This window comes from Tasmannia lanceolata, unplaced genomic scaffold (assembly GCF_043159265.1).
Source record: "Tasmannia lanceolata isolate RefF3 unplaced genomic scaffold, GAP_Taslan_0.1 ptg000005l, whole genome shotgun sequence".
NCBI lineage: Eukaryota > Viridiplantae > Streptophyta > Magnoliopsida > Canellales > Winteraceae > Tasmannia > Tasmannia lanceolata.
The window spans coordinates 8,096,662-8,115,316 of NW_027518682.1; the positions used below are offsets into that span (position 1 = coordinate 8,096,662).

The 18,655-nt window shown below is 39.2% G+C and overlaps 1 protein-coding gene across 3 annotated transcripts; it reads right to left on the reverse strand.

The window, feature by feature from the left end:
- Positions 1–964: 964 nt before the first annotated feature.
- LOC143876557 (protein RGF1 INDUCIBLE TRANSCRIPTION FACTOR 1-like) lies at positions 965–5,185 on the reverse strand. 3 transcript variants are annotated; one of them, XM_077378263.1, is made up of 6 exons: positions 5,078–5,185; positions 4,911–4,990; positions 1,834–2,010; positions 1,655–1,729; positions 1,437–1,577; positions 965–1,329 (listed from the first exon to the last, which is right to left on the reverse strand). In XM_077378263.1, exons 2-6 carry the CDS (start codon positions 4,914–4,916, stop codon positions 1,159–1,161), a joined length of 570 nt encoding a protein of 189 aa, XP_077234378.1. In that variant the 5' UTR covers positions 4,917–4,990; positions 5,078–5,185; the 3' UTR covers positions 965–1,158. The 3 variants fall into 3 exon arrangements, with proteins under 3 accessions (XP_077234378.1, XP_077234379.1, XP_077234380.1); XM_077378264.1 differs by having other exon boundaries at positions 4,911–4,985; positions 5,078–5,179; XM_077378265.1 differs by lacking the exons at positions 4,911–4,990; positions 5,078–5,185 and adding an exon at positions 2,089–2,311.
- Positions 5,186–18,655: the final 13,470 nt, after the last annotated feature.

Here is an 18,655-nt window from a genome sequence, read left to right on the forward strand (position 1 = left end):
CATACCTGCCACGTACCCTATTTAGACACGTGGCCCCTAATAAGGTTGTCCACATTTCACAATAAAAAAAATTCCTACCTTCCTAACAGACGTGTAGGACATATAAGGTGCAAAATCAAAGTAATGGGTTGCTCATAATAATCCAATGAAACTTTATACTCCTCAATTGTCTAAGTGGAAATCTCCACAATTAAACAGTTTTGTTTGTGAGAATGGCAGCATCACTGGAAATTTTAGAAGACTAAGGGCACGTTTGGCTGCCAGGAATTGCTTTTCATGATAAATTGGGAGTCTCCAAGTGGAGACGAGTATGAAGTCGGCTAAAAATCCGAAAATAAAAAGTTACTTAAATACCATAAACAAAAAGTTGATCCGGTTTTGAGTAAAGTTTTTGGTTTCCTGATTTTTAGCAACTTCTCCTCGGCTGAGACACTAGTTTGGGAATTTGATTCCGGATTTTTAGCCGACTTCACCCTCATTTCCATTTGGAGAGGCCCAATTTATCATGAAAAACAATTCCGGGCAGCTAAACGTGCCCTGAGACACCCCTGATTACTAGAAATACCTTCCCTGCCCTTGAAAAATCAATGATCTGTCAACCAATTCAGGGCATCATGGTTATTCTAACATTGATTTTTTACTTTATAATGAGCGCCATCATGTTCAATTATAGGTACAAATCCGATAGATGCACCTTTTCAGGCAGTCAATATTGGTACTACCATAATTTGATAATGGCACTACTCAATTGTTTTAGGGTTTTGCTAACGAGGCACTTGTTAAGGTGCATAAGAAATGATATTTTACAAATCTTTTGATAATAAATTCAGAGAAAATGAGTATTTTTTATCAAAGAGTGTGTAAAATGAATGGAGAATATCATTCCCAATGCACCTGAACGGGGCCCTAAGGGCACTCGTTAGCAAAAGGCCTAAAAGTAAACGATTTCTGTTAGACAGTAAAATTAAAAACAGGGGCTAAGTAAAGATAGTATGAATTAAATAACAACCTGAAAAAGAAAAACCAACGACAATTTCTCTTCTAATTCGGGGGCACCTATTTCTATGAATTCTATCTCCATCTCGCCCAAAACCAACACAAAATGTCAAAAAACTGAACCAGAACAGTCAAAATACCAAAAATACCCCCACGTAAGGTTCAATACAGCGGCGACCGGTGTGGTATCGCCTTCCGCCGGTTTATGTGAACCGCCATCAACTCGGTCGGAGGCGAACAGGTCGGACTCATCTGAACGTATTCAGGCAAGGGGAGGAATTCGCATTCATACAGGTACTTGGCAAGCCCATTTTTTCTTACCAAATACTTTACCTGGTAAGAAGGGAAAAGTATAAAGTTCCTCATAAGAAATTCTGAAAGAAGAAGAAAAAGAAAAAAAACTATGGGCTTATGTACTTATGTTTGATTTACGGTTTAACCTTGCAAGAGAGAGAGCAAAAGAGATATGGGTCTTGCAGGCTCCTGTCGCATGTGGTACAAATGTTCCCTGAACCTCTGAATGGCCTCGGCTGAGGCCTCTGGTTTAAAAATATTACCTTGGCATTATTTGTAATATAAGACTGCAGAATGTTAAAGAAGAAAAATTCAGGCAAAAAACAAATAATGAGGAGGATAAGAATTTGAAGAATTAATTTACCTGGACAAAAGAACAGTCAATCAATTTCTCTAAATCGTCTTGCCGAACAACGTCGCGGTAAACATACCTCCGAATCTGAGAAAGGTAAAGTATGAAAAAGCTAAGAACCAAAAAATAAAAGAAAAAAGAATTGGGAATTTCGGAAATTATGGGTTTTGATTTTTGCTTTTGTTACATACTTGGAGGAGACGGTGAGAACAGTGGGGAGATAAACAGTGAGGGCAGATACTGGTGCAGCAATCTAAGCAGAATATATTCTTTTCGTTCTTCTTAGCCGTCTCGTGAATCAAACAAGAATTGAAGAATTTCTCTCCGAGGAGTCCTTCGAGCCAGTGAGGGAAATAAGAATAACCCACCTGCAAAAAAACCCATTTGCTTAATTTCCATGGACTGAAAGAGGAATCTCAAAATTACACAGTAGAGAAATAACGTACCATTTTTTTTATTTGTTCTGGCTAGGGAGATAAATCGGAGGAAGGTTCACGGTTTTAAAGTGGCTGCGTCTCTCTCCACTATTTTTAAGGACTGGAGTGAAAGAAATATAAATGAAACTTTCTGATTATGTATACAAAACCACTAACCAGGTCGCTAAAACCCTAAACCCTCCCGCCTCTTCTGCTGAGTGACAAGACAAAAGATAGTGACTTTTCTCATTTCTCCGCGAAAGACTGTAAAAAGGACGAAGTATGGGTTATTGGTAGGGCTGCAACTCGAGCCGGGTTTTACCCGACCAGCATCGACCCGACCCGAAAATGGCCTGGGTTGGGTTCAGGTTTCATGGGTTTCGGATCGAGCATTCAAAAGCCCGCATGAATCTCGGGTCGAGCCGGGTTTGAAGGGGCCCGAGCCGACCCGAGTTACATAAGTTATAGTATGTACATTTTTTTCTATTGTTAGTTAAAAGTTAAAAGTGAAAACCCACGCACCCACTGTTATTGCGTGTGAGTGTAATTTCTGCTTCTATGAGTTGAGTTGATTCAAGTGTTTGATTCAGCATTGTTTGATTGTAAGTACAACATTGTTTGATTACAGCATTGTTTGATTCAAGTGTAATGTGAGTGTAATTACATCATTGTTTGATTCAAGTGTAATTTGAGTGTAATTTCTGCTTCTATGAGTTGAGTTGCCTTGCCAAACAAGAATTTTCCTTAAAAAATTGCGTCAACGTGAAAAAACCTGAACCGACCCGACCCGACCCGAGATTTATCATGGGTAGGGCCGGGTTTGGGAATAGTGGGTTTTCCGAAAAAAAATCCGACCCGACCTGACCCGACCCGAGTTGCAGCCCTAGTTATTGGGGGATTGGGGTTGCGTCATATAAGCGACCGTTTCTTTTTAAAATAAAGTTCCTTGCTCAGAAAAGGGCATGGAATTTTTATAATAACCTCTTTTTCTAATACATCGTGTTTAGTACATAGAGAGGAATTTACATTTATAAGGTTTTAAATAGTTCAATTTTTTTATATTTATATCAGTGTTCTTGTTATATAAAATATAAATTAAGGTTTTAAACAATCCACTTAAAAAATATTTACTAAGTTCAACATTATTTCCTTTAAAAATGTGTGTGTAAGGAGGAGATTCATATCATGAATATTGTTGTTCGTCTCAAGTACCACTATAGTCCTTGATCTCAAACCCGTCAGATGATCCCATGCCCTTGACATTGAACAAGCTTACAAGCATGTTGAAAATGATGTTCTAAAGATGTCTTTAAGCCGTTAATTTTTCTGCCTCAATTTTGCAAATAAGGTCTTCTTCATAATCAAACCTACACCGATTGGGTCACCCTATGATGGCTAATGAGATCAACGGTCCAATCACACAAGGGTGGAGGCACATATAGCATGAGGGGGGCCATGCCATGCCCCCCCCCCCCCCCCCCCCCCCCACTGTAAATTCCTGGGTCCGCATCACAACACATGTTTGATGTAAAAAAAAAAAAAATTAATAGCTATACATTAGCTTAACTACATTTCTTTTGAAAAGAGTGAATAGACTGAATTAAAATGTAGTTTCTAAAACAATTGAAGGAATTATGTATAGTGACACTTATTTTTCTTGGAGGAAGTATCCTAAATTACCAATTTCAAAGTGGAGAAAGTTTTTATGTTTTGATTTTAAAATGGGCGCAAAAACAAATTTTACACCCATTTTTACACTTAGAAATGGGAAATGATAAATGGGCCCCTTTTCATCACTTGGGACACCGAGTAGCAGTGTATCAATGACTGCAGATCAAGGAGCTGATGTTTTACTTCATGTCAGAAGAATTCAACATATTTGATTGCCACTTACACTACAATTGGGTGTCCCGTGTGATGAAAAGTGGTGCATATATCATTTCCCTTAAAAATAGCATAAAACTTGTTTTACGTCTATGTTATGTCCAAAAGATATGAAGAATAAGCAAAATAATTACATAGCTAACCCAGCAAGCTCAATTTTCAGAGCCCTGATCGTTTATAGTGAGTGCCAAACCAATTATTGGACTCAAAATTTTGTTTAAATTTGAATATAATTATTAGATTGGCAGTCACAATTGGTTTTAATAACGAACGGGGTCCAACTATTTTGATGTTGTTTCGATTTTTTTCATTATTTTTACACGAGAAAAACTCTCATAGAGGATCCAATCACAAAACTTCAATTAACTGCCCACAGGGGTGTCAGTAACGAAAGAGGGGAGTACGAATATTGGCTCTCTTCCAGACAAAAATTGCGTAAATTTCATTTGAAGACTATCTTTGGCTTGTCTCGAAACGGAGGCCGTTCACGGTTACGTTTTCCTAAAAGACGCCTCAAGTTCAATTCAAAGCACTAAACTTTATATATGTTGCCAAAAATACCCCCTCCCAAAAAGGCCCATGATTTGCAGCCAGAGAGTATTTTCGTCATAGAAAATTTGAAAATCTGTTTAAAGCCATCCGAAAATAGCGAGGATGGTCCCTTCGAGTGTGTTGCTGGCTTGTTTTTAAGGGCCCAGTCAACAACTTCAAGGCTAGTTGCTTTTTAGTTTGGGAAAATTACACTTAGACCTCCTGTGGTATCTGACACATTCAAGTAGCCCCCAATGTTTCAAAAGTGATAAGTAGACCCCCTGTAGTTTCATTTTGGTATAAGTAGACCCCCTCCGTCGATGGCCTGTCAAGTTAACCCGACGGAAAGCCCTCAATTAACAGTGGTTTATATGTTTGGGACAAAATATTCTCGTTTAAGATGATTTACATACGAGAGAAGAGGAAAACTATTTTACCTTCATTCTCCATCTCTTCTACCTTCGTTCTCCTCCTCTGCTGTGCCTTCCTCCTCCTTCATCTCAATAAACAACCTACTCTACAAAGTAAAAGCAAAACCCTAACATTTTATTGTATAAAACCCTTTCCAAGAACAAATAAACACAACATAGGTCAAACTACTCACCACAGATATTTGAAAACGAAGGTTGACGACGAAGGCTGGAAACGAATCCAAGGTTGAAGACGATGACTGTAAACGTAGGTTGAAGAGGAAGGTAAAAAGGAAAGAAAAAACGAGGGTTTTCTGCTGTTCAAAACAAGGGTTTGAGTAGAAACTGTTTTCTCAACTTTAATTATGGGCATTTTGGTATTTTCCCCTGTCAACTCCGTCCAGTTAAAAAAACAAAATGAAACTACAGGGGTCTACTTGTCACTTTTGAAACATTTGGGGGCTACTTGAATGTGTCAGATACCACCGAAGGTCTAAGTGTAATTTTCCCTATTTATCACTTTTAAGCGAGGAGAGGAAGATCCGGGATTTATTCGGCTTTCCATTTGATTCTGAGGGTTACATTAGTCATATTATACGGAAGGATTTAAGAGAGAGAAAGAGGAAGACAGCTAAGTTAGATAGAAAATGAAGGAGTGTGGGGAGGCGTGGCGCAGCGGAGCACAACCATCTTGGAAAGTGGACATCCATTTCGTGTTTCTGCAAATAAAAATGTGACACGCGGCGGGCCTTTATTCGTCTAATTCCCGGATGACCTATCCAAAAAACTTCGCAGCCCTTTCCTCATAACAACATTTGTCCCCCCCTCTGTGCCACGTGGAAATCTTCTATCCGTTGATCAGACAGGGGACAAAAGTTCCCGAAAATTGCTGTTGAGTATGTTTTGATCGGACGATATTAGGCCCTTGATCTGCTAAACCTTGTTCATGGTTCTGCGGAGAGAATCTAAACCGTTTATATTTCTAATCATTTATCTTACGCTGTGATGGTTGTCTGCATGGGCATAAGACTATGAAGAGCGCCTCATGATGATGCCCTACAAGTTGAACGGTCTCGATTTCAGATCATGTCCTCATGTGGCACCTGAGGGTGGCTACGCGGCCAGTCGTTCCTAATTTTGGTTGTGGACTACATTGACATTTTCCGTGGCAATTCGGGTTTGCAGGCAGCAGCCCATCGTGACAACATACAATATTATGGGTCCCACAATTGGCATTCTTTTCAACATTTTCTATTTTTAATTGGGATTTGCTAAGGTTCATAGCAAAGGCTTTTCATGGCTGGTCTGATGTGCGACAGACCAGCCGTGAAAAGACTACTCCGATGGATGCTAGCAATTCCCTTTTTAATTAGGTGCTACAATGAGTCAAGTAGTCGAAAGTAAACTGAAAAGATACATTCACCTAATTTTCTTACTCGGGCCGCCCCTTGTAGCCTAAAAAGCAAGGTTTAAAATATCGGTTTTGATACCCGTTTCGGCCCTGGAATTTCAAATTTTCGACCGAAATTTTGAAATCTTGACCGAAATTTCAGTCGAAATCTGGTACATAACCCGAAATTTCGACCCAAATTCCAAAATTTCGGCCGAAATAAATGACCGTTTCGGTTTTGATGCATTTCGGTGTCGGTCCACCAAAATCCGAAATTTTGGATTTCATTCGAAATTTAAAACCATGGGTAAAAGAGCAATAGTAGGGCCGTCCTAGGGAAGAAAAGTGGTACAAATATATCATTTCCTAGTAAGAATACAGGGAAGAAGGGCTCTCGATTCCGGGTTACCCTACATAAAAGGTACTTTTGTATTTTTACAGCTACTCACAGCGACAATAGGAGATATACGTCAAATAAAGTGAAAGAAGAGATAAAAATCACCGTTTTCCCGCGCAATTTAAATCATCTCCGTCAGGGTTTTGAAATGCAAAGAGATTTTGCCGCGAGATCCCGGACATGCAATCGCACCAGAGTACGGCCTCACCGTCTCTCCCACTGTTTTGTTGGGACCACACTACACTATCCTGCCTTTGACTTTCAGGTACTGCGCACGCATTGCTTTATTCAATAAAATAATAATTTCTTTCCTTCTTGAAATCCAACGTCTTTCCTCTTCTATTTGAATTTAACCATGGTAAGCCAAAGTTATCCGCCAAATTTAGAAGGATTTTCAACTGTAGAAAACTAGAAATAGCGCCTGTGTTGCGAGAGGAAAAAGGACGCTATATAATTTAATTAAATAAAAGGTGAGAGAGAGGGGGTTGGAGCGAGGCAGGAAGAGGACGTGTCGTTGTGATGGGGAGCATTCCTCTTGTGTAGTAGCACCACCCCCCGCTTTTCCTGCCTCGGACCGCATAGGGATTCGGATTGCACCTGCTATATCAGATCTGACGGATCCATAATCCCCGAGATATCTCCTCAATAACCCTCTCTGTACTTTCAAATTAACTGTAGGGGTATGATATTTCCACCTCTTGTTTTCATACTTGCACAGTTGCACCCCCACCTCTTTAATTTAAACATAGGCTCCACACGTAGTTGTAGACACCCCATTTTGACTAAGCCCTAAACCTTCCCGGCTCGTGCCAAATCCATCCGAATCTCAGCATTAGGGTCCCAAACTTCACCCTAGGCTGGATTCGGGTCTCTTTTAACCCACTGCAAAATTTCATCGAGATCGGAGCTCGTTTTGCCTAGTAAATGGACTGAAACAGTGTGTGTAGTGCAAATGAGGGGAAGGCCCACTAGGTTTTCATTTTACCCTAAAAACCTTGTATTTTAGGGAAAATTCAAGTTATCCAATGGCCCTAAGTACCTATGAATACATTTTTAGAAGCCTTAGGACCTCAGAAATGTCCTGGCAAAATTTCAGAAAAATCCGACGAAAAAATTCGAAAAAAGACAAGCAGAGTTTGTGCAGTTATCAAGTGTGGGGGGTGCATTATCCAAATGGGGTCGCGCATTTGTGCGCTTATCAATTTTAGTGCAAATATCAAATCTCAATTTTGCCTATAAATACCAAGCTAGCCTTCTTCGTTAAAATAAAAAATAAAAAAAAATCAGAGAGAGAAAGAAAGAAAATCCCTAAACCCTAAACCCTTCTTCTCCATCTTTCCGACCAGCCGTGCACCTTCCTCACCTCCGGCATCTTCTTCTCCGGCATTTTCTTCTCCGGCAGCAACCTAGCTCCGGCCGGCCTCCGTCAAAGCTCCAGCTCTATTCTCCTCAATCTCTAGACCTAGCTTGAGTTTATTCTTTTAGTTCTAAGCTTACTTGTTAGAATTTGAGATCTATCTTCGTTTTGAAATACTAGTTAGATCCAAGCGATTTTTTCTTCTTTTCATGCTCTTTCTCTGTTTTTCTGTATTTTGAGAGGAATTATCAAGATCTGTTTCGATCGCTTCGATCTCATCCTCAGATCTGTAAAAAAAAAATATAGAATATCAGAGAGAGAAAAAGAATAAATCTGAGCATTGAAATCCTTAACCGTCGCGGTTTTCTTTTTTCGATCATCTTCTCCAATAGATCCGGCAAGGTTCCGGTCATTTTCCGATTCAATTCCGCCTTCTTCTCCGGCAGATCTCCGGCAAACTCTAACCTAGCTTTTATTTGTTCGATCACCATAAGCCTTTTCTCACTTTCTTTTTTTTTAACAGATCTAATTGATCCTTACTGTTAAAAGCCCTAACTTTTCCCTTGTCTCTCTTCTTCGGCCATTCTTGCCGGAGCACCGGTGAAACTCCGGTCAAAACATTTTCTTCTCTATCTTCCATCCTCAGCCATATATCTCCTCTTGCTTTCATCTAAGGAGTCATAGATCTGCTACTCTTTTGCTTTTGAACCATAATTTCTTTCAAAATTAGGAAGCTCTAATTGCAAGTGATTTTTCTTCAATTGGAGCGTGCAACAGAAATTCAAGCTTAAAGGATCATTATTACGTTTTGAGATTTGTGGGAGAATTTGAAAGGCTATGGATCGAAGCTATAAGCTCAGGAGTTTATATTGAAGGATATTTTGGTGCTAAAAGGACTCAGGTAAGTCTTTTGTTCGGAAAAATTGATTTTTTTTTAAATTATGTAGATGCTCCTATTATATTCTAGTTCAAGAGTGGGTGAAATTTTTTTACCTTAAGATTGTAAACTCCTGTGCATTGATTACATGTAGAAGTTATTTTATATGGATCGAAGGAGGGCATATGAATGGATTGTGTTTGTTCTTTGAATTGAACATGAGTAACAGTAATAAAAAAAAATAGGCTTTGTTTGTTGACATTGAAGCATTGAATCGAACTTGAGTAATACTTGTTCATTGCCTGATTTTCAATTTAGTCATCTATATACTATTAAAAAGGCAAGATTCATACAATATTTTCAGATAGTTGTCCTCACTGTGATTTCACACTAATTTGATGTCTGCTCTATTTCAGATTGGTCCTGTACTAGGTTTGACATTATGATAAATTGTTTATTAAGATATGTTGTTTTTATCTTGTATGAGATATCAGTACAATACGGAGTTTTGTTTTTTGTTTCTTTTTTACATTGGATCTCACATTTTGCATTACAATGGACTAATTTTTGCATTGGTTATACATCATATTTAGTGTCAATACTGTGTTGAGCCATTTTTTATACTATGCAGTTAATTTCTACATTATAAAGACTTAATTTTGCACTATACAATTCATGGACTAAAGGTTTGTAGAATTGGTTTATCTAGTGGTGGATAGGTTTATCTTCTGTGTGCTTATAAAAATGAGGATATCTAGTTCAATTCATGTCTTGTGTGCACATCTATTTGTAGTCCGGTCATTATTTTTTGAGCACATCTATTTGCACTCCAACTCATTTGTCTTTTCAAGCTGTAGCAGGAGCTTACTGTCAATTGTAATGTTATTCTTTGCATGCTCTTTGGTTGCCAAGGTAAAAATTGTTTTGTAAAAAAATATATGCATGTTGAAGAGAACTAATGCTAGCTAGGCTGTAACTTATTATATCCCATGTTTAGATTAGTTCTGTAAATTAATAAGTTCATTAAAAATTTAATATCATGAACGTCAATAACCTTCCCTATATTATTTCATTTCCCATGTTTTCAAAATCATATTTTTGGTTAGTGATTCATAACCATTTTTAGGGCGATGAAGGCGCTAGCCTAAGCCCATCTTTAGAGGGATTTACCTGGTCGTGGTAGTCCCCCCTTCTTTCTTCTTCACTCTCTATAGACTTACATAGTCTTTAGAAACCTTTAGAATTTATCCTTTCATTGCAAGGGGAATGAAAGAGTTATCTAGAGCCTTCTCTTAGGAGACAAGCTGTGTCTCAGAAAAATCAAACCCCTTTTGGAGATAGGCTTTGTCTCATCGGCCCCACTATTTGCAAAAATCTGCTTATATTTCACTCTCATAGTTTTTACATTTGAATCTGCACAAGTTGATGCCTTGTTATGTATTAAAATTTGTACAAATTGAAAATATCATTTAATGTGTTTCTATAATCTGTTGGAAATTTACTACTTCTCTTTCATACTAAACTTTGAGTTAGGGTTCGAAGACGGTAATAAATGGATTGTTCAGGTGAGATTATCTCAAAGCTTATTATATTCATTCCTTATTATTTAAATGAATTGTTAATAGGAAGGAGGAGATCAGATGACTACTCTATTCGATATCATCGACATGAGTACTGTCTGATCTCAAGGCGGGATTAGAAATATTATCATGTGTATTTGATATCAGATGATTACTTTGGCATCATCTGATTTCATTGGAGTCCCCGTATTGGGGTTTGTGGTTGGTTTTGAAGTGTTTGATATTATTTTTTACTTTATTAGGCTATCCAGCGGCTGGTCTGGACTAATTAATGTTGTTTATCATTTTATAATTGCTATAGATCATGTATTGTTTTTATTTGAAAATTCTTCTTTGCTTAGCACTTGATTTATTTTTATAAGAATAGAATGGAATTTGTGATTATCTGGTAGCCTTTTCCTCTCTTTTGATAGACTAACACAGTCTTATAGATTTCTGTTAAATTTTTCTAGATACTAGAATCCCCTCTCTTTGCAAGGGCGATGAAGGCGCTAGCCCAAGCCCATCTTTTAGGGAGACCTGCTTGGTCCGTGTAGTATCCCTCTTCCTTTTGTCTTTTTAAAGATAGCCTCAAGTCATTAGATCTTTCCATTCATCGCCAGGGCGATGAAGGCACTAGCCTAAGCCCATCCTATGAGACTTGCCCAGTCTTGCTAGCATTTTTCTCTGTCTCATCCTTATGCTGAGGAGACTTGCCCAGTCTTGCTAGCATTTTTCTCTATCCTACCTCTGTGTCTAAGAGACTTACCTAGTCTCATTCTCTTGCTAAACCTCCTCTTTGTGCATCATTTGGTTTTTGGGAGAACACCTTACTCGGCTTGGCAACATACCCCTTACCCTTATGGGTATTGGGTTGCACATTTGTTGCACCCTAGGGCTAGGTAGCTGTCCGGCCTGGCTGGGTGTTTTTACCTTTGCCAAATATGCACAAGGTCTCTTTTTCCTTGTTAACATTTTTCTCTATCCTACCTATGTGTCTAATAGACTTACCCAGTCTCATTCTTTTACTAAACCTCCTCTTTGTGCATCATTTGGTTTTTGGGAAAACATCCTACTCGGCTTGGCAACATACCCCTTACCCTTATGGGTATTGGGTTGCACATTTGTTGCACCCTAGGGCTAGGTAGCTGTCCGGCCCGGCTGAATGTTTTACCTTTGCTAAATATGCGCAAGGTCTCTTTTTCCTTGTTACTTGTAAGTTTTATCTTAGCTTGATAGTCTCACTAGCACCCTTCTTTATCTCTTTTTCTTTTAGGAGACAGGCTTTGTCTCATTAGCACCTCCTTCTTAGAATCCTATTTTCAGAGTCAGTCCTTAGCCTAGGAGTCTGTCCTCAGCTAGAGAGTCTATTTTTCTTTCAGGAGCCAGTCCTATCATCATAGGGGTTAGGATTTTATCCAACCTCTCATCAAATCTTGTGTTTTTCTATCCGCTCCTGCAAGGTATAGGATGCTGTCCAACCCTTGCAGAGCTGTGTTTCTGTTCTTTTCCCCCGCAAAGCATAGGATGCTGTCCAACCTTTGCGGGATATCGGGAGTCTGTCCTCCCCTTATGATGATAGGATTTGTTCCCCTTGAGTCAAAAACACTTAAAAATAACAAAAACATCTGAAAAACCAAAAATCTCAAAAATCTTGAGTCATTAGAAGTAGTTAGGAAATCTGTTCCGAACTACGTTGGCTTGATCCCTTTCAACAGGGTACGTAGTGCAGCTTGGGATCCACATCCCAAGTCCAGCCAAACCTTTAAAGATAAGCATTTTAAATCTTTCAAAATTATAAAAATCTTTTAAAATATTGTTTTTTCGAAAGGATCTTCCTTTAGAGTTAGGAGGTTGTTCTAGTTAGAGAGTTTTTGAGTCGGGAGTTGCTCCCTCGTTCGTTGTTTGTTTGTTGTGTGTTTCATTTGCTTGTGTTAGAGTTAGGAGTGAGTCCTAGCTAGGAGTTTTACGCCTCCGTCCGGTCAGTTGGCGATCCACATTGCCAATTGATGACTAGGTCTAAGATGCGATAGATCCTACTGTTTTCCTTAGGATATACAGCCTAGCTACACATAGATTATAGGAACCACCTGCATTAGCTTAGGGCTAACCTGCATTTAGTTAGGGCATATAGGGTGTCTTAAAATCTACAATTCATTGGAATTTAAATAATCACACAAGAAGCTTTAAGAGCTAGTCCGGTCTTTTAGATCGAGTCTAGGATAGAGGTCTAGATGTCTTAGGCATCATAGCTTAGAATAGGTGCGAAGAACTACGTTGCCTTGATTCTCGTGGAGGCGGGGATACGTAGGCTTCTTTGGATGAACATCAGATCATCTAAAGACTCGGGCCTAGGTATAGATTAGAGTCTTAGGATTGTATGGTATCGAGTCATTTTTCTATGTTTTGCAGTGTTTTCTTACTTTATTGCGCAGACCTTATACTTTTTTGGGTGTGTCATGCATGTGTTTGTTCATCAGAACTTAGACACCCATTAGGCATGTCACTTATAACCTAGCTATGCTTAGGTGACACATGTTTCTTTTATTTTATCTTGTGTGCCTTTGATTTCATCTCCGAGACATGCATGATTAGATAGACGTCTTCTCGGCGATATTCATTCCCATTCCATATGATTTTCGCCCAAAACTCTTCAAAATTATTAAGTAAATGGCATAAGAGACCAGGTGTTTGCACTTGGGCGGATGAGGTGCTCTTTAGACCTTCCGAATTCGTAACCAGGCACGAACCTTATTTTATATCTCTGGTTATCCGTTGCAACAGAGCATAGTATGGGATCCAGGGCCCATTTGCCTTTTTCCTTGGATGGCGACTCTTTCTTTGTTTAAGGTACGCCTCGAATCTGGGCTAGTCCCCGAATCGAGAGGTATCTCACCTTTGTATCGCCACTCATGCTGTGAGGGGCATTATTCTTTCGAGAGTTCCTTGGTAGAGCTCTCCATTCACGTGGATGATCCATAGAGACCTGAGCGCGTGGGGCACGTCCCTCACCGCCGACTTAGCTCTCGGATCGGGGTCCACAGTAGTACTCTCTCTTCTCTCTTTCAGCACAAACTCTTGGTGGGCCCAACAATAAATGGTCTAGATCTTTGAAGGTGGGACATCGTAAAATGTGTATGATTTTTTTTTTAAAATCACTACTTGGGCCCACCTAACTTGAAGATCCAAACCGTTCATATGTTGGACCCCAACGTAAATAGGCCTTGCCTGTAAAATCAACTCCGTAGGATGATCAAAACCCTCCGATCAGCCTATACATATCGGAGAGTTAGGATCATCATATCAAGATGATTTTCAAGGAAATGCCTGTTTACATTGGGCCCATCAAATGAACTGTTTGAATGTTGAAATAAGGGCCTCTTTGGATATCTCATATTTTGTATTTGGATTTAGAATTGAGTTTTGAATACAAAATGAATAGAACTGCCAGCTCATGTCGAGGGAGCCGGAGAGGGAAGGGGATATCCTTCCTAGTGGAGGGGAGAGGGTGAAGGAAACTGTCATATCTATGGATTTTCATAGGATATTTGGAAATCTAATTTTTTCCACACTCAGTCGCTGAATTGGAAATCCATGAATTTGATCCGGATCCAACTCACAATGAAAAAATGGCTGCAAATGTGAGAAATTCTAGGGGTGTAAATGGATATTCGAAAATTCGATTACCGTCCGCATCCGAATCCGTTTAAAGCGAATATTATCCGGATCCGTTTCAAGCGGATACTATCCGAATCCGTTTATGAGATATCCGGCTCTTAGCGGATGCGAATCTGGTAAATGGAATATCCGATCCGTTTAACATCCGAATCCGTGAAGTAAATCCTTTTTATTTATATTAAAAATATCATTAATATTTATTTTTAGTAATGACATACTATCTTTTGTTTCTAAAAGAAAAGTGAATTTTCTTAGAAAAAAACAAAAACAAAAAGTGTTTTGGGTAGGAAATGAAGTAATCTCTTATTTTAAGGGCATTCTTGAAGTTTGACATGGCTTCTGTATGAAGCAACAAATGTGAGCTGTATGATGAAAGAGATAAATTGATAATGGTGATTGAAAGAAGATGTCATAGTTTCTAGAGAATTCTAGAGCAAAAAGGCCATAGTCATTGATGGTAAATGGACGGCTTAGATCAATTTTTCAACTTAGGGTTATATAAAAATCCAAGATGAAATTAAAAGAGAAGCCTTCTAAGCTTTGCAAGGAGAAGCAAGAGGAGAAAGGAGGAGGCTGAGACACCATCTTCGGCATTCCTTGGTGCCTCCAACCCCACAAAAATCCACCGCCGCCCCTCTCCACTTTCTCACAGCCACCTCCATCACCACCAGTCACCTCCATCTCTAACTCAATCCCCATTTCTCTTCATCTTCCACAATCAGCACTCCCACTTCCCCTGTTCAAAATAGCCCAAACCCATTCCATCATATACATAAAAAAAAAAAAAAAAACCAATAGACCACTACCAACACCATCATCCATCCCCACAGCCTCTCTCTCTGCCTTTGTTTTAAAAGGATGAAGAGGATCTCATATATTTTAGGGTTTGAGAGTTTATTTTGTGAAGAGAAGGTAGGGGTCTGGATTTAGGATTTGGAAAATTTATTCGAGGAGTAAGAAGGAGAAGAAAGATAAAGTGTTGTAATAAAATGTTCGAATTTACCGGATAAACGGATACGGATAATATCCGAATTCGAACAATATCCGACGGATACGAATTCAGTAATAGATATTAAATATCTGTCAAATTCGAATCCAAATCTGAATTCGGGTAGTGTATACTGTAATCGAATTTGGATATAGCCATATCTGATTCGAATTCAATCCGTTTACACTCCTAAGAAATTCAAATCAAAATCTTCACGGCATCCAAACGGGCCCTAAAGGTTGGAATGAATTTTCTAATAAATAGGTGCTATATGGTGTATGAATTGAGGTGCGCGTATTTTTTTTAAATAAAGCGGTGTCCACCGTTTAGTTGGTAGGCCCCAAGTAAATAAGTCATACCACGAAAACCATCTCCATTGGTTGATCCTAACTCTTTGATCTATATAGTTTTTTATCTGGAATAGTTTATCTATAGATTAAAGGGTTATATCAACCAATGGTCCTGATTTTTGGGGCACAGTCTATTAACATTAAGGCCTAACAAATCTTCGAACAAAGCGGTCTTCATCGTATGTTTCCAAATATATGATAACCTACGAACAGTCGTAATATACAATAGGGCCCACCTCACGTACATGCAAATATCACGTCATATAACTCATATTTTTTAGAAAATTCATTAATTGGGCAGTACAATCCATTTTGAAAAACAATGGACTATACAGGCTTGCACCATAATGAGGGGGAAGTATGGGTGGGGCCAACATTGTTCAAAGATTTAAACAAATCAATTGTTGGCCCCCACCAAGGGTTCATGTTGGAGAGAGAGAGAGAGAGAGAGTTGTTGTACTAGTATTGTACCGGTTGTGGGCCTTGTGGCTTCAGAGCTAATAAAGGGGTGGATTTATCTTAGAAGGGGGTGAATTTATCACTGCTTTCTTTACTTGGGATTCCCCCCTGGTGTAATACATCATTTCCCTGTGCAAAAGAGGTGTTGAAAAGCTCACCTGAAGACAAAAGGTTGAGTCCCCGTGGAAAACTGGGAAGAATGGAGAGGGATTAATAAGTATCCATTAACTCAATGCACTGGTTTTTAAAGTATTTGCCTTCTACAAATGGTGGGGGCATGGGACGGTGCAACACACAGCTGCGCATTCATGAGGCATGGGTATAGGACGATTCAACACCACTGATATATTTATTTATTTATTTTCGGCTTGAACGTCGCGAGGTTCGATTAGATGCCTAAAAAATTTCAATTAGATCTGAACTGTAGATCATGATTTGCGATGATCTTGGTCAATCGGCGGGATCGGACAAGATCTATCCCGAGAGCCATAGGATCACGCTCAGATGTGTACAAACGGTCGAAATTGATCGGGTGCGACTGGATCGTAGGTTAGCGATCAATCGTTGGATCACGTTCAAATAACCGCTATAGGGCGAACTGGAGTTTTACACTAGCCAATAATCTAGGGGTGCAACTTGGGTCCGGTACAACCCCCCCCAAAAAAAAAAACCACAGGGCAGGTTGTGTTTGAGTTAGGCCAGGTTTGGGTTCAGGTTGAGGAAGTTGAACTCGTGTCGGGTGGAATTTGGGTTTGGGTTGAGGTGTCGTGGTTGACCCGACTCATCAAAACTTGTCATTAAAAAACAAATTAACATTTATTCTGTTTCGTTTTTTCATAACATAAAAACCTTAAGGGGAAGGATGTCAACCCAACCTAGCCCGACTCAACCTGACCTGAATTGGGAAATCGGGTCATCTTCAGGTTCAGATATTAATTTTTTGGCTTGAGTCGGGTTAGCCTTCATCGGGTTGAGAGTCGGGTCGGGTCAGGTTCGAGTTGATGGTTTTGGGTGTCGAGTTGGGTTCCAATTGGCTTCGACCCGACCCAACCGACCCGAGTTGCACCCCTACAATAGTCACGATCTAGGGGAGATCTATATCTTAGAATCGCGATCTTGTGCGATCTAACAGTCAGATTTCAGCCTGCATTGATTAGATACAATTAAAAGTTGCAATTCAAGTTGAAAAGGAACCGATAGGTATATAAACGACACAAAAATACACCGATTGGACTAGAATACAAAATCCAAGTGGAGGCTACTATCTTTTTAGAATTTCTAAAGCACTTTTACATTCCCTTTGTTTAATTATTTATTTTTGCCTATTTCTCTGTTAATAAATTTTCCATAGAAATAGAGAATAAAGAAGCGCAATGAATTAGAACTATGGACAAAGGTAAGAGTCAAATTGTTGCAGCAATTATGTTTACTTTGAGTGCTTCGATATCGATAAGGTGAAGGTGATGAAGATAGTGGGTTGTCCAGTTGGGGAAAAAGTAAGAAGGGAACTTATGTCTTTTATAAGATCAACATCCTTCTCTATTAAATGGGTTGTTCCCATTTGATTGGCTTTTCATGACATTGTTTAGATAAAGACAAAGGAGAGGAGGTGTCCTTATAAATAACTAGAAATTTTCCATATAAGCACTTGAAATTTACATTCGCATGGGCTCCTTGGATGCAAAGTGAAATATTATATACTGCTTCTAGGCTTGGGGCAGGTTTTTGGGAGAAAAAAACCTGCATTAGGGTTTGGATTGGATACATCATTGATCATTCAAGCTCGGGTTTTGTACCTTGGTCTTAGTGAAAAACTATCTGAGAGGAATAACCTAATTGCGGAGAACTTGGGTGAACTTGGGTCTCCCGATGTTCCCATCCATTCTAAAACTGAAATTCTGCAAATGGGAAGCTCCAATTATAGGAACTGTCAAAGTGAACTCTTACTAATAGCAGCGCTGGGATTTGGGATATACTTCGAGATTCTCAAAGCAATATAATAGGATTGTATTCCATGAATACTCAACTTGCTCCAGTAAGCTTGCAGGAAATGGAAGCCATTCACCAAGGTTTGCTCCTTCCAAATCTCAAGAATGTCACAAAGATATGGGTTGAATCAGATTCAATGCTGGTTGTTAAATTCATAACTGGAGAGTTTGAATGCCCATGGCGTGCTCGACCCTTATGGGCAAAAGTTAGAGCCCTCTTTGACGCCTTTATCCACTGGAAAGTTTCTCACACATGGGAGGGAAGCCAATGAAGCTGTTGATTACTTGTCTAAGACCGATTGCTCAGGTAAAGGGATGGATATTAATTTGGTAGCCATTCCTCCTGATCTCTTAGATATTGTGTCTAAGGATTATAATGGAGACCTTCATACTCAATTGTAATTCTTATTCCTTTAAAATTATGTAGGGGTCTTACCTAACCCCAGTTTGCCCACCTAAAAAAAGGAAGGGTTTTGGGAGAAAGATGGGCCACACCCAACTATTGGCACATTAACCTATGAATTGGGCGTTGCATCATCAGTCTAAATTTGGACCTCCTAGGAATATAGTTGTTGCATAGTTTTAAATTTGGGCGCTTTGGCTTTGCACTAGGAAGTAACTGGACGTACTACTGGTTCCCAAAAATTTTGGGCATGTTTGGTTACCATGAAAAAATTCCATGGATGTAAGAGAAGGGTAGAAAGAGCTTTTTACCAATAGGGTAGCCGA